Consider the following 20,840-nt stretch of genomic DNA (forward strand, 5'->3'; position numbering starts at 1 on the left):
CTATGGTCTGTCTCTGCTACTGTCTGGATTTTGTTTTCTCACTCATGTTTCAGTTAATACCTCTCTCCCCAATTGAGTCCAGCTTGTTACTAACCTCATTTGTTGAGTTTATAATTTTACGAACTCCGTTTTTTAATTCTGGAATTTTGATGTGTTTTTTGTTTTTCTGAGATGGAGTCTTGCTCTGTTGCCCGGGCTGGAGTGCAATGGTGCGATCTCGGCTCATTGCAACCTCCGCCTCCCGGGTTCAAGAGATTCTCCTGCCTCAGCCTCCTGAGTAGCTGGGATTACAGGCATGAGCCACTGTGTCCGGCTAATTTTGTATTTTTAGTAGAGACAGGGTTTCTCCCTGTTGGTCAGGCTGGTCTCAAACCCCCCACCTCAGGTGATACGCCCCCTCCAGCCTCCCAAAGTGCTGGGATTACAGGCGTGAGCCACCACGCCCGGCCGTGTTTGTTCTTATATTTGCTAGTTCTTTGTTGAAATTCTTTATCCTGCTCCCACTCAGCTTTTTGGTCATCTGCTGCCTTTCGTTTCAGAATCAGCAAACCGTTAACATAAAGCTAACCTCAAAGGATAAAGTCCCTTTGCTTGGTTTCCTTCCTCTTTTATGTCTTGGAACCCTAAAGTCTCTCTGACTTGGAAGCGTGCCAAGTTTTACAGACAGATGTTCTTCAGTTTTTGTTCATCTTTTTAAATTTTTTTTTCTTTTTTTTTTTGAGACAGAGTCTCGTTCTGTTGCCCAGGCTGGAGTGCAATGGTGCGATCTTGGCTCACTGCAAATTCCACCTCCCGGGTTCAAGAGATTCTCCTGCCTCAGCCTTCCGAGTAGCTGGGACTACAGGTGCCCTCCACCACACCTGGCTAATTTTTGTATTTTTAGTAGAGACAGGGTTTCACCATGTTGGCCAGGATAGTCTCGATCTCTTGACCTCGTGATCTGCCCACCTTGGCCTCCCCAGGTCCTGGGATTACAGGCGCAAGCCACAACAACAGGCCTAAAGTTTTTTTTTTTTTTAAATGAACAGTGAGAAGTTTATTCTAAAACGACCTAGTCAGATATTTCTGGAAGCCAAACTTCCATCAGTGTTTCTTCTGAACCTACCTCCCAGGCATAGATCCACATATTTACTGAAATTCCTGCTGTGATAATTCCAGTCCAAGCAAATCATCACTGTCCTGGAAGGCAACAACTTTCTTTTTTTTTTTTTTTTTTTTGAGACGGAGTCTTGCTCTGTCGCCCAGGCTGGAGTGCAGTGGCCGGATCTCAGCTCACTGCAAGCTCCTCCTCTCGGGTTCACGCCATTCTCCTGCCTCAGCCTCCCGAGTAGCTGGGACTACAGGCGCCCACCACCTCGCTCAGCTAGTTTTTTGTATTTTTTTAGTAGAGACGGGGTTTCACCGTGTTAGCCAGGATGGTCTCGATCTCCTGACCTCGTGATCTGCCCACCTCGGCCTCCCAAAGTGCTGGGATTACAGGCTTGAGCCACCGCGCCCGGCCGGAAGGCAACAACTTTCTAACTGGTCTATCCACACTTGGTTTTTCTTGTTTTCTTTTAGAAATATAATGATATATCAATAATAGATAAGGCCAGCTGGGTGCGGGGGCTCACGCCTATAATCCCAGCATTCTGGGAGGCCGAGGCAGATGGATCATCTGAGGTCAGGAGTTCGAGACCAGCCTGGTCAACATGGTGAAACTCCATCTCTACTAAAAATACAAAAGTTAGCCGGGAGTGGTGGCGGGCTCCTGTAGTCCCAGCTACTCGGGAGGCTGAGGCAGGAGAATTGCTTGAACCCCAAGATCATGCCGCGGAACTCCAGCCTGGAGGCCTGGGCTCTGACAATAATAGCCAGCAATAATGGTGGGGCGGCGGGTGGGGCTCCCATGCCTGTAATCTGGCTCTGGGAGGCGGCGGGAATGGGTGGGACCATCTGAGGTCAGGAGGTGGAGTCAGCCTGGTGCTGTGGTGAAATCCCGTCTCTACTAAAACAAAAATTAGCCAGTGGTGGCAGGAGCTGCAAATCCCAGCTACTCAGGGAGGGGCTGAGACAGGAGAACCTGGCACCAGGGGCTGGGAGGCTGCGAGGTGAGCCAAGGTGTGCCACTGAACTCCAGCCTGGGTAACAGAGCAAGACTCTGTCTCAAGCCTTGTGGCCATGTAACCAATAATAGTAGAGTAGGACACTCTACTTTCTTCTGCGGTTGAAAATCCAGTTCCATCCATAGAAATTATGGTGAAACAGGCACTAATCAAACTAATTAACCTCTGAGTTCCACGGTAATTCTCATCTATAAATGGAAGTCTAGTGAGTAGAAAACACCTTTGCAAAGTTATTTGGTAAGGAAACTATCCATACAGAGAGATTACTCAGGAAATTGTCTGGCATAAAGTAAGTGCTCAGAAAACATTACCTCTTACTTTTTTTGCTTCGTACAATTCTGACTTCAGGAAGCGGTCTCACAGAAACATTTTAGACAAAAATATGATGATGCCACACCTTTCCCACTCTCTTGAGGGTAAAATACCAAAACTTCATTTGGCCTTTTAGAGACTCCCGCTCAATCAATACACATACTCTTCCTTATCATTTTTCCACCTGGAATCCACTCAGCGTAACAACAGGAAAAATTACCTGCTGATGGGGACTTTCACCGAAGCTGTCTCCTCCGTCCAAGTCTCCCCCCAGCTGCTCTTCAGTCAGTCCTCAGCCGCCGATTACACTACGCAGAGCAGGTGGCTACCCTGGGGTCAGCTCTCAGGGTCGAGTCCCCTTTTCACACAAGGTCGTAGGATTGTATGTATTTATGTATTTATTTATTTTGAGACAGAGTCTCACTCTGTCCCCAGGCTGGGATGCAGTGGTGTGATCTTGGCTCACTACAACCTCCGCCTCCCAGGTTCAAGTGATTCTTCTGCCTCAGCCTCCCGAGTAGCTGGGATTACAAGTGCCCGCCACCACGCCCAGCTAACTTTTGTATTTTTAGTAGAGACGGGGTTTCACCATGTTGGCCAGGATGGTCTCCATCTCTTGACCTTGTGATCTGCCTGCCTTGGCCTCCCAAAGTGCTGGGATTACAGGCGTGAGCCACTGCACCCAGCCGGATATTTTTTTCTTTAGAGCACTTACTGCATCAGCAGATGTGGCTCTCAGTGCCACAAAACTCTGCCTCCTAGGTTCAAGCAATTCTCTTGCCTCTCAGCCTCCGGAGCAGCTGGGATTACAGGCGCCTGCCCCACTATGCCTCTCTAATTTTGTATTTTTAGTAGAGATGGGGTTTCATCATGTTGGCCAGGCTGGTCTCGAACTCCACCATCAAATTGAGTCCATCCACCTCGGCCTTCCAAAGATGCTGCAATTATGCAAAGGCGTAGAGCCACTAAGCCTGGCCAGTTGATCCCAGCTTTCAAAGAAGAATATTACAGGTTTAGATTTACAGGGGGTTGCAAGGAGGCAGACTCGTGGCTCCGCCTCCCGTCCCAGCATACAGAAAGCTGATGCTTGGTAGCGATGGCTCAAGCCTGTAATCCCAGCACTTTGGGAGGCCGGGGCAGAGGCGGATCTGCGAGGTCAGGGGTCAGAGAGACCATCCTAGCTATGCAGTGAAACCCGTCTCTACTAAAAACTCTAAAAACAGCAGGAAGTGGCTGAGCCTGAATCCCAGCTACTCAGGAGGCTGAGGCAGGAGAATGGCATAAACCCAGGAGGCAGGCTTGCAGTGAGGAGGCTGAGATCGGCCTGCACTCAGCCAGGCAGAGGCAGACTCAATCTCAAAAAGAAAAAAGCTGAGACAGCCAAATCCAGGAGTCAGGATTCAGACCAGCCTGAATCAACATAAGTAGAAACCATCTCCAAAATACAAAATTAGGCAGGCATGGTAATTTGCATGCCTGTAATCAACTTCACCCTAGAAGACTAAGACAGAGAGAATCCATGAACCTAGGAATAGGCTACAGAAGAAATGCTGAGAGCCAAGACCCATGCTATTCACATAGCCCTGGAATTCACAGAGTGAGATTCCATCTCAAAGAAAAAGGAAGGAAGGAAGGAAGGGGAGTAGAGCATCTACTAAGGACACACTGGGGCTGCAACAAGGACCAGGACATCCTGGGAGAGAGCTCATTCTGTTTGGCTTGGCTAGTATTCTGCACCCTCTCTCCATCTGGAACCAAGTCACGACACACCTATTAGAGTATTAGATTCTAGAGCATGAATTATTCACACACATGCCTGGCATACTGGGGAGGACGTACAGGAGCCAAGCAGGAACTCTCATTCATTATAGTGGTTAGATAGATCCAATAGCACAGGAGACAGTGTGGCAATTTCTTTACAAACTAAATGCCATGCTAGGAATCCAGCATTGTTTCCTTAGTATTATTTACCCGAGACTAGAAAGCTGTCAGTCACATAAAGGAAGAGCAGCATGTAGATCTCGGTAGCTTCTTCATAATTGCCCAAAACTTGGAAGCAACAGGATCTCTACACAGTAGATGGAGTGGATTAACTGTAATGCTCAAGACAGTGGAATGTACTTGTCTGAAGAAGATGCTGGAAATCTCAAGTCATAGAAAGACATGGAGGAAGTTAAATGTATATCATTACATAGAAGAAATCAAACAGATAGGATCACTCTAGTTGGCCTATATTGCCTCCTGAGAGAGTAAAGGCATATAGAAAGAGTAGAAAGTTCATTGGTTACTTGGGAATAAAGGCTTGGACGAGAGGAAATAAATCCCAGTACAGAATGGAAGCAGGAACAAATGAAAGAGCAGAAGAGGCTAAACATTTAGAGTAAAGACAGGAATTTTCAGTGGATTTCATCATGAATGGAGTCAGAAACATTCATCATTATCGATTCGTATTTAGTGGCAGCTGCAAACGGTATTTTTAGAAACTATATACTCAGGAAATTAAAAGAGAGAGGTGAGGAGGACAGTGGCTCCTTGCCTGTAATCCCAGCACTTTTAGGGAGGCTAGAGAGGAGCCCAAGATCCACCCTGAGGGCAGGAGTTCAAGGAACTCCAGCCCTGTCCAGCAGCTGAGAACCCATCTCGACATACAACAATTAAAGCTGGAGTGTAGAGGTCACGCACCTGTAATCCCAGCTACTCGGATGGCTGAGGCAGGAGGATCGCTGGAGCCCGGGAAGTGGAGGCTGCAGTGAGCTGAGATTGCACCATTGCACTCCAGCCTCGGTGATGGAGAGAGACCTATCTTAAATAAATAAAAATTTTAAACGACAGCATATATATATACATGCACACACACACATATGTGCATATACACACATGCATATATGTATATACACACATGTGTCCATATACACGTGTGTATACACACATGTATATACACATATGTGTCCATATACACACGTGTATACACACATATGTATATACACATGTGTCCATATACACACGTGCACACACACATATATGTATGTGCACACATATATTATATATAATATAATATGTATATATACACATACATACATATGTATATATACACATACATACATATGTATATATACATATATGTATATACACACACTTATATGTATCTATATGCACACACACACCAAATAGACACATCGATGAGAGAACACTATATTTACAAAAGTGCAAGGGAAATTTGAACATAAGACTTCAGATGCTGATTACGGTAGCTGAGGTAGGAGGGGGAAACAGGGTGGAGTATACACTACAGAAATAGTCATGCTTTATCAATTCTGTGGTTTTCATGGAGCATGTTGACTTCACGTTGATGTTTTTTACGTGTTCTGCAAAAAAAAATTTCTTTAAATGGGCCCTTGGAAATTTACCAGTGGTGTGCTGGTAAAGGCTTGACCATCAGCTCTCTGAAAAAAAAAGCAAAAGGAAACACAGAAAAACAACCCTGACGTGCAGCATTTGCCGATTTCGTGGTGTAAAATACTACACCACGGTTTTGACGTGAGTTTTACATTTGGTAAAAGCAAATTGCGCCTCCTTTGAATGGAAGGATTGGGACGGAGATACGGTTCCTGTCAAGCACTAATTAGGGAGCAAGCCTTGCCTCATATTGCCTTGGCTCTCATGCAAGAAAAAAAAAAGTAAAATTTGTGAATCTGTGTTGCTTCCTCAGCCCCATCCTGGGTAAAATTGGAGACGTGTACAGGGCAGGAGAAGCTGTTTATTTCCGTGCCTGGGTGGTTGATCTTGTTAAAGATTTGTTAAATGCTAGCACCTGGGAGACCACATCCTCTGTGCATTTTTCAGTTTTGCTCAGTTCCTGACTCTGCATAGCAGAAGCATTTTCACATCTGTGACACCCACTATGTCTTGTAACCCCGGCAGGGAAGGGAGGACAAGGTTAAAATACGGTTCCGAGGACCTGGTCTCTCCACAACGCAGGCTGGAGGTGGGAGCCCGTGGAAAGCCAGGTTCATCCACCATCGGAACCCGGGCCAGGCCGCCGAGGCTAATATTCAGGACAAAGCCAGGGGCAGGGTGGGAATCCTGTGGAGATGACCATCGTCTTGAGGTCTTCCTTCCACGGCTCCATCCGGGCCCGAAGATGGCGAGAAACGTGGGTGAGTCCCTGCTACCACCTCACCCTCAGGTTGCTTTTTTGGCTGAACAAGAGGCTTCTCCCAGGCAGGAAGGGTGGGACACAGACACGTGAGCCAATGTGGATGACCTGGGGAGGGCTTTGCAGTTGAATCTCCTGAAAACGGCAAGAAGTGCAGACCTCCGGGCAGTCGAGACTCAGATTCTCTAGACACTTCCCTTTGGCTGAGCCAAGCCAGGGTTGCTCAGGAACTGGGGACCTTGAGATTGGATTCGATTGGAAGGAAAGACATGGGATTGCAATGTGCCGAACTCTGTGAGGACCAAGGTTTAGCTTGAGTTCCCCTGTCTGTCCACGAGGTCCAAGCCTGAGATCATTACGGCAAGCACATGTCAGGAGGAAGACTGGTCAGCAACGCAGTGACCGTGCTGGAACAGTTTTGAAATATTTGAACTATTCTAATGCAAACTCTTCTTTGAATGACATTTCACGTTGTATCTTACGTCATTTTGTTTATGCAGATGTCGTCTTTCCACTTGACATTTAATTGGTGTTTAATTTAAGTCGCTAATATTGTGTGTGTGTCTGAGTCTAGTGTGAGAATCATTGCTCCATGCCTGTGCATCCCACACCAAGTAACGTTTTTGAGTGAGGACGCTGTGCCATGCTGAGTCTGTGGCATGCCTTGGACATGAGCATATAGCTTGCCTTCTCTAGCTGGGATCAAAGTCTTAGAGGAGTGCAAAGGCGGAGGGGCCCTCTGAGAATATGGAGCAACGACAGCTCTGTATCACCCCTCTTACGGAAAAACCCAGAGTAACTGCCCATGTTTTCTGTGACCTTAGATTGTGGAGGAACCGACAGATTTCCATTCTGCCAGCCACTCCTTCCCTAGTGGGCACCACACCTTTGCCCCCCATCCTTCCTGGGCACCTGGTATTCAGATATTAGGGGAATATTAATCAGGGCCCAACTAGGAAAACAGAAACCCTTCTCTACAGTTAACAGAGAGGGAAGTAAAGGCAGGACGGTGCCCCTGCATTGGATCCCAGCACAGGCAAAGAACATTAGTGGAAAGGTGATGAAATCTAAATAAAGCCTGTCATGTAATTACTGTATCAGTGTTAATTTTTTTCTTTCTGGCAGATGTGCTGGGGTCGTGTAAAGCATGAACATTAGAGGGAGCTGGATGAAGGGCATACGGGAACTCTCTGTATCTCTGCAACTCTTCTACAAATTTGAATTTATTCCCAGGTAAGACGTGTGTTTAAAAAATGAATTAGTCGGCCCGGCGCGGTGGCTCACGCCTGTAATCCCAGCACTTTGGGAGGCCGAGGTGGGTGGATCACGAGGTCAGGAGATCGAGACCATCCTGGCTAACACAATGAAATCCCGTCTCTACTAAAAATACAAAATATTAGCCGGGCGTGGTGGTCGGCGCCTGTAGTCCCAGCTACTCGGGAGGCTGAGGCAGGAGAATGGCGTGAACCTGGGAGGTGGAGCTTGCAGTGTGCAGAGATCGTGCCACTGCACTCCAGCCTGGGCGACAGACCGAGACTCTGTTAAAAAAAAGAAAAAACAAAAAAGAAATTTCTTCCACCAGATACCCTGGCGTGGTATCTCGAGGGCATGGACGCAATGCAGCCATGTTGTTTGCTAAGGTGTAACAAGGGTGGCCATTGCTCTAGTTCCCAGTAAGATCCTCATTTCCAGCTGAGACCTTGTCAGCCTGGACTTCGCTGCTCACATCACTATCAGCATCTTGGTCATAACCGTGTAATCAGTCTCCAAGAAGTTTCAAACATTCCCTTCTCTTCCTGTCTTCCTCTGGGCCCTCCAAATAACATGAGGTCTATTCCGTTAACAAATTTCAAGTGAACAAGACGTTATTATTGATGATTGATAGGTCGTATGTTGTGCAGCAGATCTCTAGGATCTATTTGCTGATAACTCCCCATTTCCCCCTCCTCCCAGTCCCCGTGATCACCATTCCCTGCTGTGATGTCGTGACTCTGGTGACTTTGCAGACCTCCTGTGACATCATGCAGTACTTGGTCTCTGCATCTGCATTGCTTGGCGTGATGTCCTCAGGGTTTGTCTGTGTTGTCGCCTGTGGCAGAATTTTCTTCCTTGTTTAAGGCTGCATAGTATTCCCCTGTGTGTGTGTACCACATTTTCTATATCCATTCATCTGTCAATGGACATTTAGATGATTTTCACGTCTTAGCTATTGTGCATAGTGCTGCAGTGATCAGGGGAGTTCTGATGGCTCTTTACATAGTGATTTTTTTTTTTTTTTTTTTTTTTTGAGACAGAGTCTTGCTCTTCTTACCCAGGCTGGAGTGCAGTGGTGCAATCTCAGCTCACTGCAACCCCCGCCTTCCGGGTTCAAGCAATTCTCCTGCCTCAGCCTCCCAAGTAGCTGGGATTACAGGCACCCACCTCCACACCCAGCTAATTTTTTTGTATTTTTAGTAGAGATAGGGTTTCACTATGTTGGCCAGGCTGGTCTCAAACTCCTGGCCTCAGGTGATCCACCTGCCTCGGCCTCCCAAAGTGCTGGGATGACAGCCGTGAGCCATCATGCCTGGCCTGTTTATTTTATTTTATTTTATTTTATTTTATTTTCTTATTTTTATTTATTTTGTTTTGTTTTGTTTTGTTTATTTTAAATATAGACCCAGAAGTGGGATTCCTGGGCCATATGGTAGCTCTATTTTTAATTTTTTGAGGAACCTCCCCAGTGTTCTCTATAGTGATTGCCCAATTTTTAATTCCCACTGAAGTACGCAAGGGATCCAGTTTCTCCACATCCTCACCAACACTGTCTCCTGAAAAAAATAGCATGCGTCGTAGGATATTTTTTAACATGTTAAATACCTTGTTGGGATTTTAGCAAAGATCACAGTATGAAAAATTTGGGGAAGGATTTCTATGGCTCCCATTTCTAATACGAGGAAATGTCAGCTTCTAGTTGTGTCATGTCTTGCCCAAGAGCTGCGACCGTTGACTTGTGGAGTTGGGATGGCGTCCAAGTCAGTTGGTTGCCCGACCTTTATTCTGCCTTGTCCCGTAGATTTAGAAAGAGGTTGACACATCGGGTACCTAGTTTAGGGTCATCTGATCCTAAGCCACATTTAGGGTAAGTGACATTTTTCAGAAACCAGCGCCCTCCCTCTTGTCTCACTAGTGGGAAGGGGGAAAGAACAGGACAGAAAGCTCTTCCTCTTGTGTGAGGCAGCTGCTGTGGAAACCCCACAGGCAGGAGGCCCCTGGCCAGCACATCCTGTCAGCTTGTGTCTGCTGCAGAGTTCTGTCCTTGCACTGGTGCGCCCCAGGCCAGGCCAGACTGCTGGGACCGGGGCCATGTCTCCCCACCCCACCGCCCTCCTGGGCCTAGGTGAGTCCTGGAGGCAGCGGGGAGGCTGGAAAGGGGGTCGGGAGGTCTGGAAAGTTCCCTGCTCAAGCCTGACTCCAGTGCAGAAGATTCTGCGATGGAAAGTGTCCTCCTCCCCCAAGACTGCCCTGCTGCTCTCCCCGGGGCCTAAGTCTGACCAGAGAAGACCTTGTCCTAAAAACAGGGGCCTGGGTGTGGGGATGAGGTCAGCTTTAAGAAGGGCTGGGGGAGCAGGAGCCTTTTTGGAAGAGGAGACTTTGGGATTGATCTTGAAACCATTTTGCAGCAAGAAGGATTGCACTGAGATAGCGATGTCGAGGAGGGTTGGTTTGGTCATGATGAAATGCTGAACGCCCCCCAGCTCCATCCAGCCCCCTTTTGATAGCAGCCCCGTAAGGAGACTGGGTGGTGGCATTTTTCTCACTGGGGCTTCTCTTGCAGTGCTCTGCCTGGCCCAGACGATCCACACGCAGGAGGGTGAGTCACACCTTCGTCCCGTCTTCCCCGTCCCCTCTGGCACCCCAAGGGCAGTTCTGGGTGGGAGTCATGTTGATACTTAGAGGGCCTGGAGGGATCCCTTTAAATATACCCTAGATTGGCCGGGCGCGGTGGCTCAAGCCTGTAATCCCAGCACTTTGGGAGGCCGAGACGGGTGGATCACGAGGTCAGGAGATCGAGACCATCCTGGCTAACACGGTGAAACCCCGTCTCTACTAAAATACAAAAAAAAACTAGCCGGGCGAGGCAGCGGGCGCCTGTAGTCCCAGCTACTCGGGAGGCTGAGGCAGGAGAATGGTGTAAACCCGGGAGGCAGGGCTTGCAGTGAGCTGAGATCTGGCCACTGCGCTCCAGCCTGGGCGACAGAGCAAGACTCTGTCTCAAAAAAAAAAAAAAAAAAAATATATATATATATATATACACACATACACCCTAGATTGCAAACTATTCCAAATGTAAAATGCATAACCCTCACCCAGTTCTCTCTCGCATCCTCTTATTTTGCCTTTCTTATTTTCAAAAATTTAATTTTTAATTGACAAATAATTGTATATGTTTGAAGGGTACATTGTGGTATGATGACGTGTGTACACATGGTGGAAAGATTAAATAAAGCTGATTAACATATCAGTCCTATCACATACTTATTTTATTGTGATGAGAATATTTTAAATCTCCTTTTAGTACTTTTGAAATATACAATAAATTATTATGAACTATTGTTCTGCTGTGCAACAGATCTGAAAAACTCACTCCTCCTGGCTAGCTGAAACTCTGTATCATTTGATCAGTGTCTCTCCCATATTACTGGAGGCCCTGCAGCCTCCAGTAACCACCATTCTACTCTCTACTTCCATGCGATCAACTTTTCTTAGATTCCACAGATAAGTAAGATCATGCAGTAATGATTGTCTTTCTGTGCCTGGCTTGTTTCACTTAGCACAATGTCCTCTGGTTCATCCATGTTGTTGCAAATGATACAACGTCCTTCCTTTTTTAGGGCTGAATAATATTCCATTGCATAGACACACCACATTTTCCTCATCCATTCATTTGGCAGTGGACACTCGAGTTACTTCCAGGTCTTGGCAGCTGTAGGCTGTCTCGCGGTCACCCTAAGTGCAAGCGTCACCTTACACCCACCGATTCCCACATGAAATTTAAACCCAACCGCGGCCGGCGGGGCGGTGGCTCAAGCCTGTAATCAGCACTTTGGAGGCGAGCGGTCAAATCCGAGGTCAGAGATCGAGACCATCTGACTAATCCGGTGGCCCGTCTCTACTAAAAATACAAAAACTAGCCCGGCAAGGTGGTGGTGGCTTATAGTCCCAACTACTGGGGAGGCTGAGGCAGGAGAATGGCGTGAACCGGGAGAAAGGCGGGCTTACCGGTGAGCTGAGATCCGGCCACTGCACTCCAGCCTGGGTGACAGAACAAGACTCCGTCTCAAAACAAACAAACAAACAAACAAACAAACAAACCCAACACGACAAGGTTGAGCCCAGCAGTTTTCCCCAGACCAGCCCACACTTCACTCGGCAGCTTCTTGGCGGGGAACAGGACAGTCACAAAGGGCAGACTCTGAACATTCCACCTCTTCTCCATCCTCCTAGATGCATCATGTCACCCAGTCCTGGTGATTTCACTCTCAGTTTTTCTCATCTTTCCCTCTCTCTTCATTGACTTTTCCTGTGTCTCCCCCAAGTGGTGGCCGCTCTCCCCTCCGTGGCTCCCTGAGGCCGGCCGCAGCCTGTCCATACCACTGCTGCCCGCTCCCTTCCTGACCCCAGGGACATTGCGATTTGCGAAAGCACAGACATGGCCATTGTACTTTCCACCGTTTTTAAATTGTATTAAAAATTTTTCATTTAATATCTCATTGTAAGATGAAATTTTTTTCTCAGAGCCCTTCCTCTGTTTATCTTCAGATAGAATCAGACCTGTGTACTTCTCTTTGGTCTGGACCTGCCCATTTTCCCACCCACATCCTGTCCCTGAGGACTTTGCTGAGGAGGTCAGCTCCACCACCCACCTGTCCCCTAGATTCCTGCGCTTACCCACAGGAAACTTAACCGCAGTTCGCAGCTGCAGATTGGACAATTCTCCGAGCAGTATCTGTCCTCCCTTCTAGACGTCCACCTCCAAAGGGCAGGCAGCCTCTGTGTGTTTCTCACATTTGTGGAATTAGCAGCCCATGAAAAGCGTCTTTAAACGGATTGATAAGTAACTGAGATATGGTTAAAAGAAAGAAAAATGAACAAATGGGTGGGTTTGGGGAGATGCAGGTCAAAGGATAGAAAATTTCATCTAGACAGGAAGAGTAAGTTCAGGATTGTGCAACATAAGGATTAATCACAATGTATCGTATGCTTGAAAATCGCTAAGAGGCAGATTTTAAATGTTCTCACCACAAAAATTAACTATGCAAAGTAAGGTTATATGAATTAGCTTGATTCAGCAATTCCACAGTGTATATCTGTACCAACACATCATGTTGTACACCTTCAATATATGCAGTTTTAATCTGTCAGTAACAAAGAATGAATGAAGACGGGGTGAGCGAATTGAAGCCCTGCCAGCTCTCTGCCCTGCTCCAGGGATTTTGCTGGGTGACACAACCTTCCTGTTTCAGGGCATCAAACCATACTTCACTCCCACCCCAGAAGCCCAGTTGAGATAAATGGGGTTTTCAAGAGCACAATAACAAGGAAATGCAAATTCGGCTGAGGAGAAAGGGCTGGGAAAACCGAGGGGCCGGTGTCTCCACAGAGACCTGCATTAGCAATGGGGACCTGTCACGGGCTGGGCATCTGCTGTGAGCAGATCAGGGCTGGGGCTTCACCCTCACCCCATGGGACCCTCACAGGAGCCTGGCAACCCCGTCCCACCTCTAGTCCACCAGGGGATAGGCCACCTGTTAGGCCCAGCGAGCCATCTCCAGAGCCTGCTCCCTGTCCCTTGTCATCCACGAATGTCATTTCTGTCCTGTGCCTCCCCTCCACCCCTCTGTCCCTGGAAATGGCCCTGGGCTCTCGGCAGACATGAGGTCCCAGGCACGACACTTCCGTGGCCCTGAGCAAGGCCGTTTGGCATGAAAGAGCAAGTCTCAGGAGTCCTTATTATTCAACTGGGAAAATAACTGCAGCTATGAGAATTACATGAGTAGAAAGGATTAAGGGCGTGGCGATGTTCTAAGGTGGGATAATTAAATGGCTGCACAGCTCTATAAATTGCTAAAATCCCTAGTATACGTGCTTCAAAATGACACGTGTGGTGACTTCCTACAGGCTGGGCTGAGGTCCTTCTCTGCTTCCCTCCTAGGGCCCTTGAACCTCCATCCTGGCTGAGCCAGGCACCGTGATCCACCTGGGAGGCCTGTGACTATCGTGTGCGAGGGCCCGGTTCGGGACTACACATTCCGCCTGGAGAGGAGGAGGATGATCCAAGTTCAATGATACTAAGGATGTGTCTCAAGCTAATCCCATCTAGGTCAAGGCCAGATTCATTGACTTACTTCATGAGGAAATACCAGGCGTTATCGCTGCCTCTATAGGAATGCAGGTCTCAGCTGTAGTGATACCTGGACCTGGTGAGGAGCGAGGTGAGGGCGTCCTTTGGGCTACTTACAGTCTCAGCTGACCTTGAGCTTGTCCCCAGGTCCCTGGACCCTGTCCCAGCTGCTGCCCTCTCTCTGTGGCCACCCTTGCCCTCCTCCTGACCCCCAAGCCCTCCTCCCCATCTCCTCTACACCTCCCTCTGCCCTCGCTGCTTGGGTCCTGGAGCCCTGGTCTCCTCGGACACCCACCAGGATGGCCTGGACACTCCAGCCCCAGCATCCAGTGGGCTCAGAGCTGGCTCTGCTGGCTGGGTGGGGAGTGGGTTCCCCAGGGTCAGAAGCGACCCCCTGAGGGATGAGTGTCTTTTCACACAGGATGGATGGTCTCACTTGTTATTCCTTTCCACTGAGCCAGAACCTACCCCAGGCAATGTGCTTCTCCTGGTGTGGTTCATCTCCCCATTGGGCGACACAGAAGGGCCCAGGGATGGCCCTGGTCAGGGCTGGACCCAGGGCTTTAGGGAAAGAACCTTTGAGACATGACCCACCGCAGCCCCTGTGTGTGCTCAAGCGGAGATGTCCTGGAGTCCAAAGTCCCACTGGAAACCAGCCACCTCGCATGTTCCCCCCAGGACCTCAAAAAGGTCCCTGAGGTCAGAAGCAGGAAGCTTGTAGTGGGAGAGCAGAGGTGACCAGTCCCAGGAGAATAGGGCAAGCTTGTGGGGGCTCTCCCCAGCCTCCTGTCCCCTGCCCTGTTTTCTCAGGAGTCTCCGGACATTGTCTGAGATTGCCTGATGGCCATGCGGCCTTTGGATGGGGGCTCAGGGTGGAGGAGGGCAGGTTGGTTGGGATGGGTTCTACATCCTTCTCTTGCCCCTGTTTACAGAAACCTCTGGAGGCACGGACTCCCCCGTCACAGAGCCTGACTCCTCAGCTGGTCAGTAGCAGGGTCCTCAGCCGGAAGGGATTACAGAGGGATCTGTGCTGGGGATGCAGCTCCGGGTCCAGCCCTCGGCCCTGGGCTTGGAGTCAAGGACTAGGGAGGCCATGGGAAGGAACTGACACCGCCCGGCTCTGGGAGGTGGCGAATGCTCCTAGAGACCATAGCAACAATGGTACCGTGATTGCAACCTCGTTCCATGCCCGGAACTGTGGAAAGCACTCAATGCAAGCACCACTCTCGGGGGAAATTCCAAGTCACAGGGTTCCTCCTACGCTCCCTCCTCCTCTCTAATATGCAAAACATAAACTAAAGTTTCTTGCTTAAAGTCACAAGGCTATGAAGGGGCAGGGGCAGGGGCAGGGGCAGGGGCAGGGGCCACCCACCCGGGCAGCCCCACCCCAGACTTTCGGGTTCTCCTGAGCTCCATGCTGCCCCCTTGTGGGCGTGGCCTCACCATTCACCCCGCTCTGCACCTGATGGAGGGACTTAGAACTCACCTCCAACCTGGGACACCCAGAGAGGGACGGTGATGCTCCTATTGGCTCTGTGATCCCCGGGGGAGGCCTGAACAGTGGCGTAGGGTCCCGTAGGAGGAGGAGGGTGCCACAGGGAGGGGACATAGCCTGTGAACGGTGACCAGGATGAAGCCATGAGGCTTCCCTTCCATCTGGCTCTGCCCTGGACTCTGTGATGGGAGAGAAGCTGCCCCTGGCTCTGCCCCTGGACTCTGTGTGTGATGGGAGTGAAGCTGCCCCAAGTCCCTGGGTCTCAAGTTGTCCATCTCCTCCTGTGATCTGTGACTGGAACCTCCCAAGGGAGGACACAGGGGTCATAAGACATCCACGGACCCTTCTCCACCTGGGTTTCCATCACCAGAGTGGTCGTCCTCGGACCTAGACCCAGTGATGGCCTGTGAGGCTCGGGCTGTGAGCTCAGGCAGGTGAGATCAGGGGCTGAAGCCACACGGGGAGGTGGGAGGAGCCATGCTATGCTCCAACCGGACCCCTCAGAGGCTCCTGGGCTGCCGGGGCACAGCAGGATGTGCTCCTGAGTCCAGCTGACCTGGTTTAAGTCCTGTATCTGGTTTTTATTAGCCTTCTGTCTCGGGAATATCTACCCTCTGTTTCTCTCTCTCTCTCCCTCTCATTCCCTCTCTCCTCTCTCATCTTTCATGCAGTGACATATAAAGGTTACGAGGACAGACCCTCCTGCAGCCAGATTGCTGGGTTCATGGTTCAAATCCCGGTGGTTCTGCCACCCCCCCGGCTCCATGCCTGATGGTGACTCACCCAAACGTCCTGTGTCCCAAATTCCTCATGTGAAACATAGGCAGTAAAATAGCTGCCCCGGTAGAATCGTTTAGGGGAGACTTGAGTTCAGGTAGACACGGCGCTGACATCAGTGCTGATTAGAAAACCCCAAATGAGGGGTGCTGCTATTAATACTGAGGAAGTATTTTCTCACAGGGACTGTGACAGGCACTGAAGGCTCTGGGTGTGATGCACGTGAATGAGGAGAAATGGCCTTCCACCTTGTGAACTTCAATAGGGAGAAACAATTAGAATGAGCGATAGAAATGCACAGATTCTCATACATGCATATACAGATAAAAATATATGATTTGCAATGGAGAATTTCAGATCTATAATTTAAATTATAATAAATATTTTTCCATCATATATTATTTATGTAAGGAAGATAATTATAGAATAAGAATATGTTAGTGTATCACTACATATGACTATAATGTATATTATCTATAGTATATGAAAGATAATTTACTATATAGTATAATACATTTCAACTGTTATAATTAATAAATAAATATAGGTATTAATGTAAACATACTATCTATTATGTATACATTATATATAACTATAATAGAAAAAATATTTTATATTTAATTACAGGTTTAGATTTAATATAAATTATACATTATATATTATAGTGAATATATGTAACATATAAGTTATAAATCATATACAATTAACACTATATACATTAAATTATGTCTATGTCAAGATTACATAATTTAAAAATATATTTGTTATATATTATACATTTGCATAATACATGATACATATAGCTATAAATAATATAAAATGTATAATATTGCACATATATAATACATATGCAATTTTAAATGGTGGCAAATGTTATAAAGACCAAGCCCAGGAAGTCATGGTGTAGAATAACGGGTGGTGTCCTGGACCTTGGAACGTGGACGAGGCATGAAAGAGAGCACACTCCAAGAGAGAACGTCTGCCTTTCTGGAAGGATATTGAAGATGCTACCTAGGCAGCGGGGGAGGGGAGGGACGCTGTTCCTGGAAGAGAAACGCTTGGTTCAGACCCTGGGTTTTGGGGAGCCCCGCAGGACCCCATTTGGTTACCTGTGAATTGGGTAGTGGCGTGCACTGTACAGAGGAGGGTGAATGTTCAAGGAGACGACAGGCCGGCCAGCAATGCGCTGCGCAGGGAGCCTGGGCGGCGCCGCACACACTCGCCCGCTAGCTGCAGGGCTTCAGGAAACAGGAGCACATCGAGGCTTGGATTCTTCCCACAGGAGGGCGGGTTACATCCCCATCAGGGGGTTGCCGCGAGGGCAGATAAAATCAGACACGGGGATTCTTGCACTCTGGTGGGAACCCAGAAGGAGGTCAGGGAGGGAAAGTCTCCCTTCCTCTTCTTGGTGGTTGGTCTCTGCCTAGATCCACAGAGGGCAGAGAGCAGCGATGTCTACCACAGCTTCATGCCCAGGAAACGCGCTGTATCTGCACCATCCAGTAGGGATGGCTTCAGGCACATGGGGTCACTGAGCCCTCGAGATGCAGACAGTGCAGCCGGCTTCTCACACCATTCAACTTTGGATAAATTTAAATATCAATAGCTACGTGTGACTCTCATACTGGACAGTAGATGTAGAAAGTCTCCATCATCACAGAAGACTCTGCTAGACGGTGTTGGTCTAGAAGGAGCGGTCAGGGTCGTGGGGAGTGAAGAGAGATCCCCACAGTGGACATGGGAGGACTCAGAGCCTTCGCTGTCCAGCTCAGGACTAACTCCATTTCTTTCTAATTCCTCCCTCCCAGGACCCACGCAGAGGCCGTCAGACAACAGTCACAATGAGCGTGAGTGATGGGGACTATGGAGCGTGAGCCTGGCGTGTGCCTCCTGGGGAAGGAGAAAGAGGTTGGGCTTTGGGGTTGGTCAGATTCCCACTCTGCCAATGGCCCCGGCTGTGTCCCTGTGCAGAGGGCCCCAGCACTCAGGACTCCGGTGGTGGAAGAAGGGGATAACGATCCCTGTGCTGCAGGACTATTATTTACCTGAGAGATTTTATATATTAGTAACTTTATGACATGCACGTGACATGTGTGTGGTATACAGTAGGTGCTCAATAAATGCACACTGCTGAAAACCTGTTTCTGTCTTTCTTAGATGCACCTGCTTCCCAAGGTCTGAGTGCTGAGCATCTTTATATTCTCATCGGGGTCTCAGTGGTCTTCCTCTTTTGTCTCCTCCTTCTGGTCCTCTTTTTCCTCCATCGCCAGAATCAGATGAAGCAGGGTAGGTCTCAGGGGCAGGGTGGAGTGACCTGGGGAAGCTGTCAGGAGAGGCTAGGAAGAAGGTCTCCTTAATTCTTACCCCGACTGTCCTCAGGGCCCCCCAGAAGCAAGGACGAGGAGCAGAAGCTACAGCAGAGGTGAGGCCCCTGGGAATGACTCCTGGACCTCCACCCAGTCCTCTGCCCCCAGGCTGCCCCTGAGGTTCACTTTTATTTTTCCTCTCAGGCCCGACCTGGCTGCTGATGTTCTAGAGAGGACAGCAGGTAGAGGGGGAGGAGGAGGGACAGGCCTGGGATGGGGAAGTGGGAACTTCTTGCCAATCCAGATGCAATGTGGGGGGCGGGGGGAAGAATCTTTGGGAACATTCTAGAAGGTCGTATTATCGATTGGGTGCAGGATGTCAACTGAAGCTGGGGGGTCTCAGGCAGATTTGCCTTGTGACATCCTTCCCAGAAAACTGGCCATGTATTTTCTCCCCCAGACAAGGCCACAGTCAATGGACTTCCAGAGAAGGCCACAATCAATGGACTTCCTGAGAAGGAGAGAGAGACGGACACCTCGGTGAGCCTTCCTCCTAGTTATTCAAGTTCCCCACATTTAGCAGCTTAAAAAAATCTCAGTTCCTTGGACTGGGAATTCAGGAGTGGTTCAGCAGGGCGGTTCTGGCTCATGGCCTGTCCTGAGGTTGCTGTCGAGAGGTCGCCCAGGGCTGTGTCCATCTGAAGGCTCTTGTGGGCTGGAGGCTCTACGTCCAAGACGCTCACGCCGACGGCTGTGGGCAGGAAACCTCTGTTCCTCTCACAGGGGCCTCTCCACACCGCGGATTCCCCCAGAGGGAGGGATCCAAGGATGGGTGGCGGGGAGGGGCGGAAGCACGATGTCTTTTGCCTCAACTTGGAAGTCAGGAGTCTTCCCTTCTGCCTTGTTCATTGTCACATAGACCAACCCTAATACCCTGTGGGAGGGCTCTTCACAAGGATGCAATTTCAGGAGAGGGTCCTCGGGGCCCATGGAGATGGCTGCCACAGCCCTCCAGTCCCACAGCCCGTCACCTCACCCTCCACCAGGCACTCCCTCACCCTGGGTCTCTCTCTCTCAGGCCCCGGCTGCAGGGAGTTCCCAGGAGGTGACATATGCGCAGCTGGACCACTGGGCCCTCACACGGAGGACAGCCCAGGCTGTGTCCCCACGGTCCACAGAGCCCATGGCTGAGTCCAGCACATATGCAGCTGTTGCCAGACACTGACCCCAGGCCCACCTGGCCTCTGCACCTGAGGATATAAAGTCACTCTAGGAAAAGGCTGAAGCGGCCATTTGGAAGGCTTCCCCTTGGACTCATCTTCATCCAGAAAGCCAGCCAGGCAGCCGACCTGGAGACATGAGCTGGAGACTGGAGGTTTCTAACCAGCATCCAGAAGGTTCGTTAGCCAGGTAGTCCCTTCTACAATTGAGCAGCTCTTTGGACAGTTTCTCAGTTGATTCCAGAGACCCAGCTACAGTTCCCTGGCTGTTTCTAGAGACCCAGCTTTATTTACCTGACTGTTTCCAGAGACCCAGCTAAAGTCACCTGCCTGTTCTAGAGGCCCAGCTACAGCCGTCAGGCTATTTCCAGAGACCCTGCTACAGCCAATCAGCTGATTTCCTGAGCAGTGATGCCGCCTCCAAGCTTGCCCTAGGTGTCTGCTGTGACCCCAGAGACTTTGCTGTAATTATCTGCCTTGTTGACCCTTAAAGACCTTCCTAGAAGTCAAGAGTTATCCTTGAGACTGCACTATACACACACAGCTGAGAGCCAAGCCCAGTTCTCTGGATCATGCTTTACTCTGTGCATCAATAAATAATTTTGAATACCTCACATCTGGCAACCTCAGGCCTGGTCCTGGGTGCATAGGTCTCTCGGACCCAGGCTCTGCCTTCACAGTTGTTCAAAGCTGAGTGTGGGAAACAGAACCTACAAAGGAGGTGTCAGCGTTTTCTTTTTAAAATTTAATCTATCAGGATTGTACATATTCAAGGCGTAAAATGTGATAATTCGTTATACGCATACATTGATTGTGCAATGATAGCCACAATCACATTCATCAGCGCACCCACTACCACGGATATTATACATTAGATATTCTGAATTTGCTCATCTTAGGACTTCCCATTGGTGTCAGTGTTTTCTGACAAATCACGTGTATCAGGAATGAATGAGGGAGGTGTGGCTGGGTGAAGGCAGACAGCTGACCCTACAGGTCCACATCTGCGCATACATGCACAGGAAGGCATGCTCTCACACACATGCTACACACACACAGACATGCACACACACTCACACGCCTCA

The 20,840-nt window shown here is 49.1% G+C and overlaps 2 protein-coding genes across 4 annotated transcripts in view; both read left to right on the forward strand.

The window, feature by feature from the left end:
* The first annotated feature begins 9,196 nt into the window (after positions 1-9,196).
* Positions 9,197-20,840, forward strand: part of LOC101002582 (leukocyte immunoglobulin-like receptor subfamily A member 4) — a 54,970-nt gene continuing 43,326 nt past the window's right edge. Inside the window, 2 exon segments of the mRNA XM_031660377.1 lie at positions 9,197-9,952; positions 10,391-10,426. Of these exon segments, the coding sequence (XP_031516237.1) occupies positions 9,919-9,952; positions 10,391-10,426 (70 nt within the window). The 5' untranslated portion in view covers positions 9,197-9,918.
* Positions 14,883-20,468, forward strand: LOC108583315 (leukocyte-associated immunoglobulin-like receptor 1). 3 transcript variants are annotated; one of them, XM_031660265.1, is made up of 8 exons: positions 14,883-14,940; positions 18,038-18,076; positions 18,201-18,294; positions 18,387-18,515; positions 18,609-18,651; positions 18,740-18,777; positions 18,996-19,075; positions 19,614-20,468. In XM_031660265.1, the coding sequence occupies exons 4-8, from the start codon at positions 18,506-18,508 to the stop codon at positions 19,758-19,760; spliced, it is 318 nt and encodes a 105-aa protein (XP_031516125.1). In that variant the 5' UTR covers positions 14,883-14,940; positions 18,038-18,076; positions 18,201-18,294; positions 18,387-18,505; the 3' UTR covers positions 19,761-20,468. The 3 variants fall into 3 exon arrangements, with proteins under 3 accessions (XP_031516125.1, XP_031516124.1, XP_031516126.1); XM_031660264.1 differs by lacking the exon at positions 18,201-18,294 and adding an exon at positions 15,823-15,886 and having other exon boundaries at positions 14,923-14,940; XM_031660266.1 differs by lacking the exon at positions 14,883-14,940 and adding an exon at positions 15,817-15,886.

The sequence above is a fragment of the Papio anubis genome, chromosome 20 (assembly GCF_008728515.1).
Source record: "Papio anubis isolate 15944 chromosome 20, Panubis1.0, whole genome shotgun sequence".
Taxonomy (NCBI): Eukaryota; Metazoa; Chordata; class Mammalia; order Primates; family Cercopithecidae; genus Papio; species Papio anubis.

Excerpts from the sequence above, each read along its gene's own strand:
- LOC108583315 (XM_031660265.1), top strand. Across the intron at positions 18,652-18,739 it reads GAGCAGAAGCTACAGCAGAG|GCCCGACCTGGCTGCTGATG; the intron begins GTGAGGCCCCTG and ends TTTTCCTCTCAG. Across the intron at positions 18,778-18,995 it reads TGTTCTAGAGAGGACAGCAG|ACAAGGCCACAGTCAATGGA; the intron begins GTAGAGGGGGAG and ends TTTCTCCCCCAG.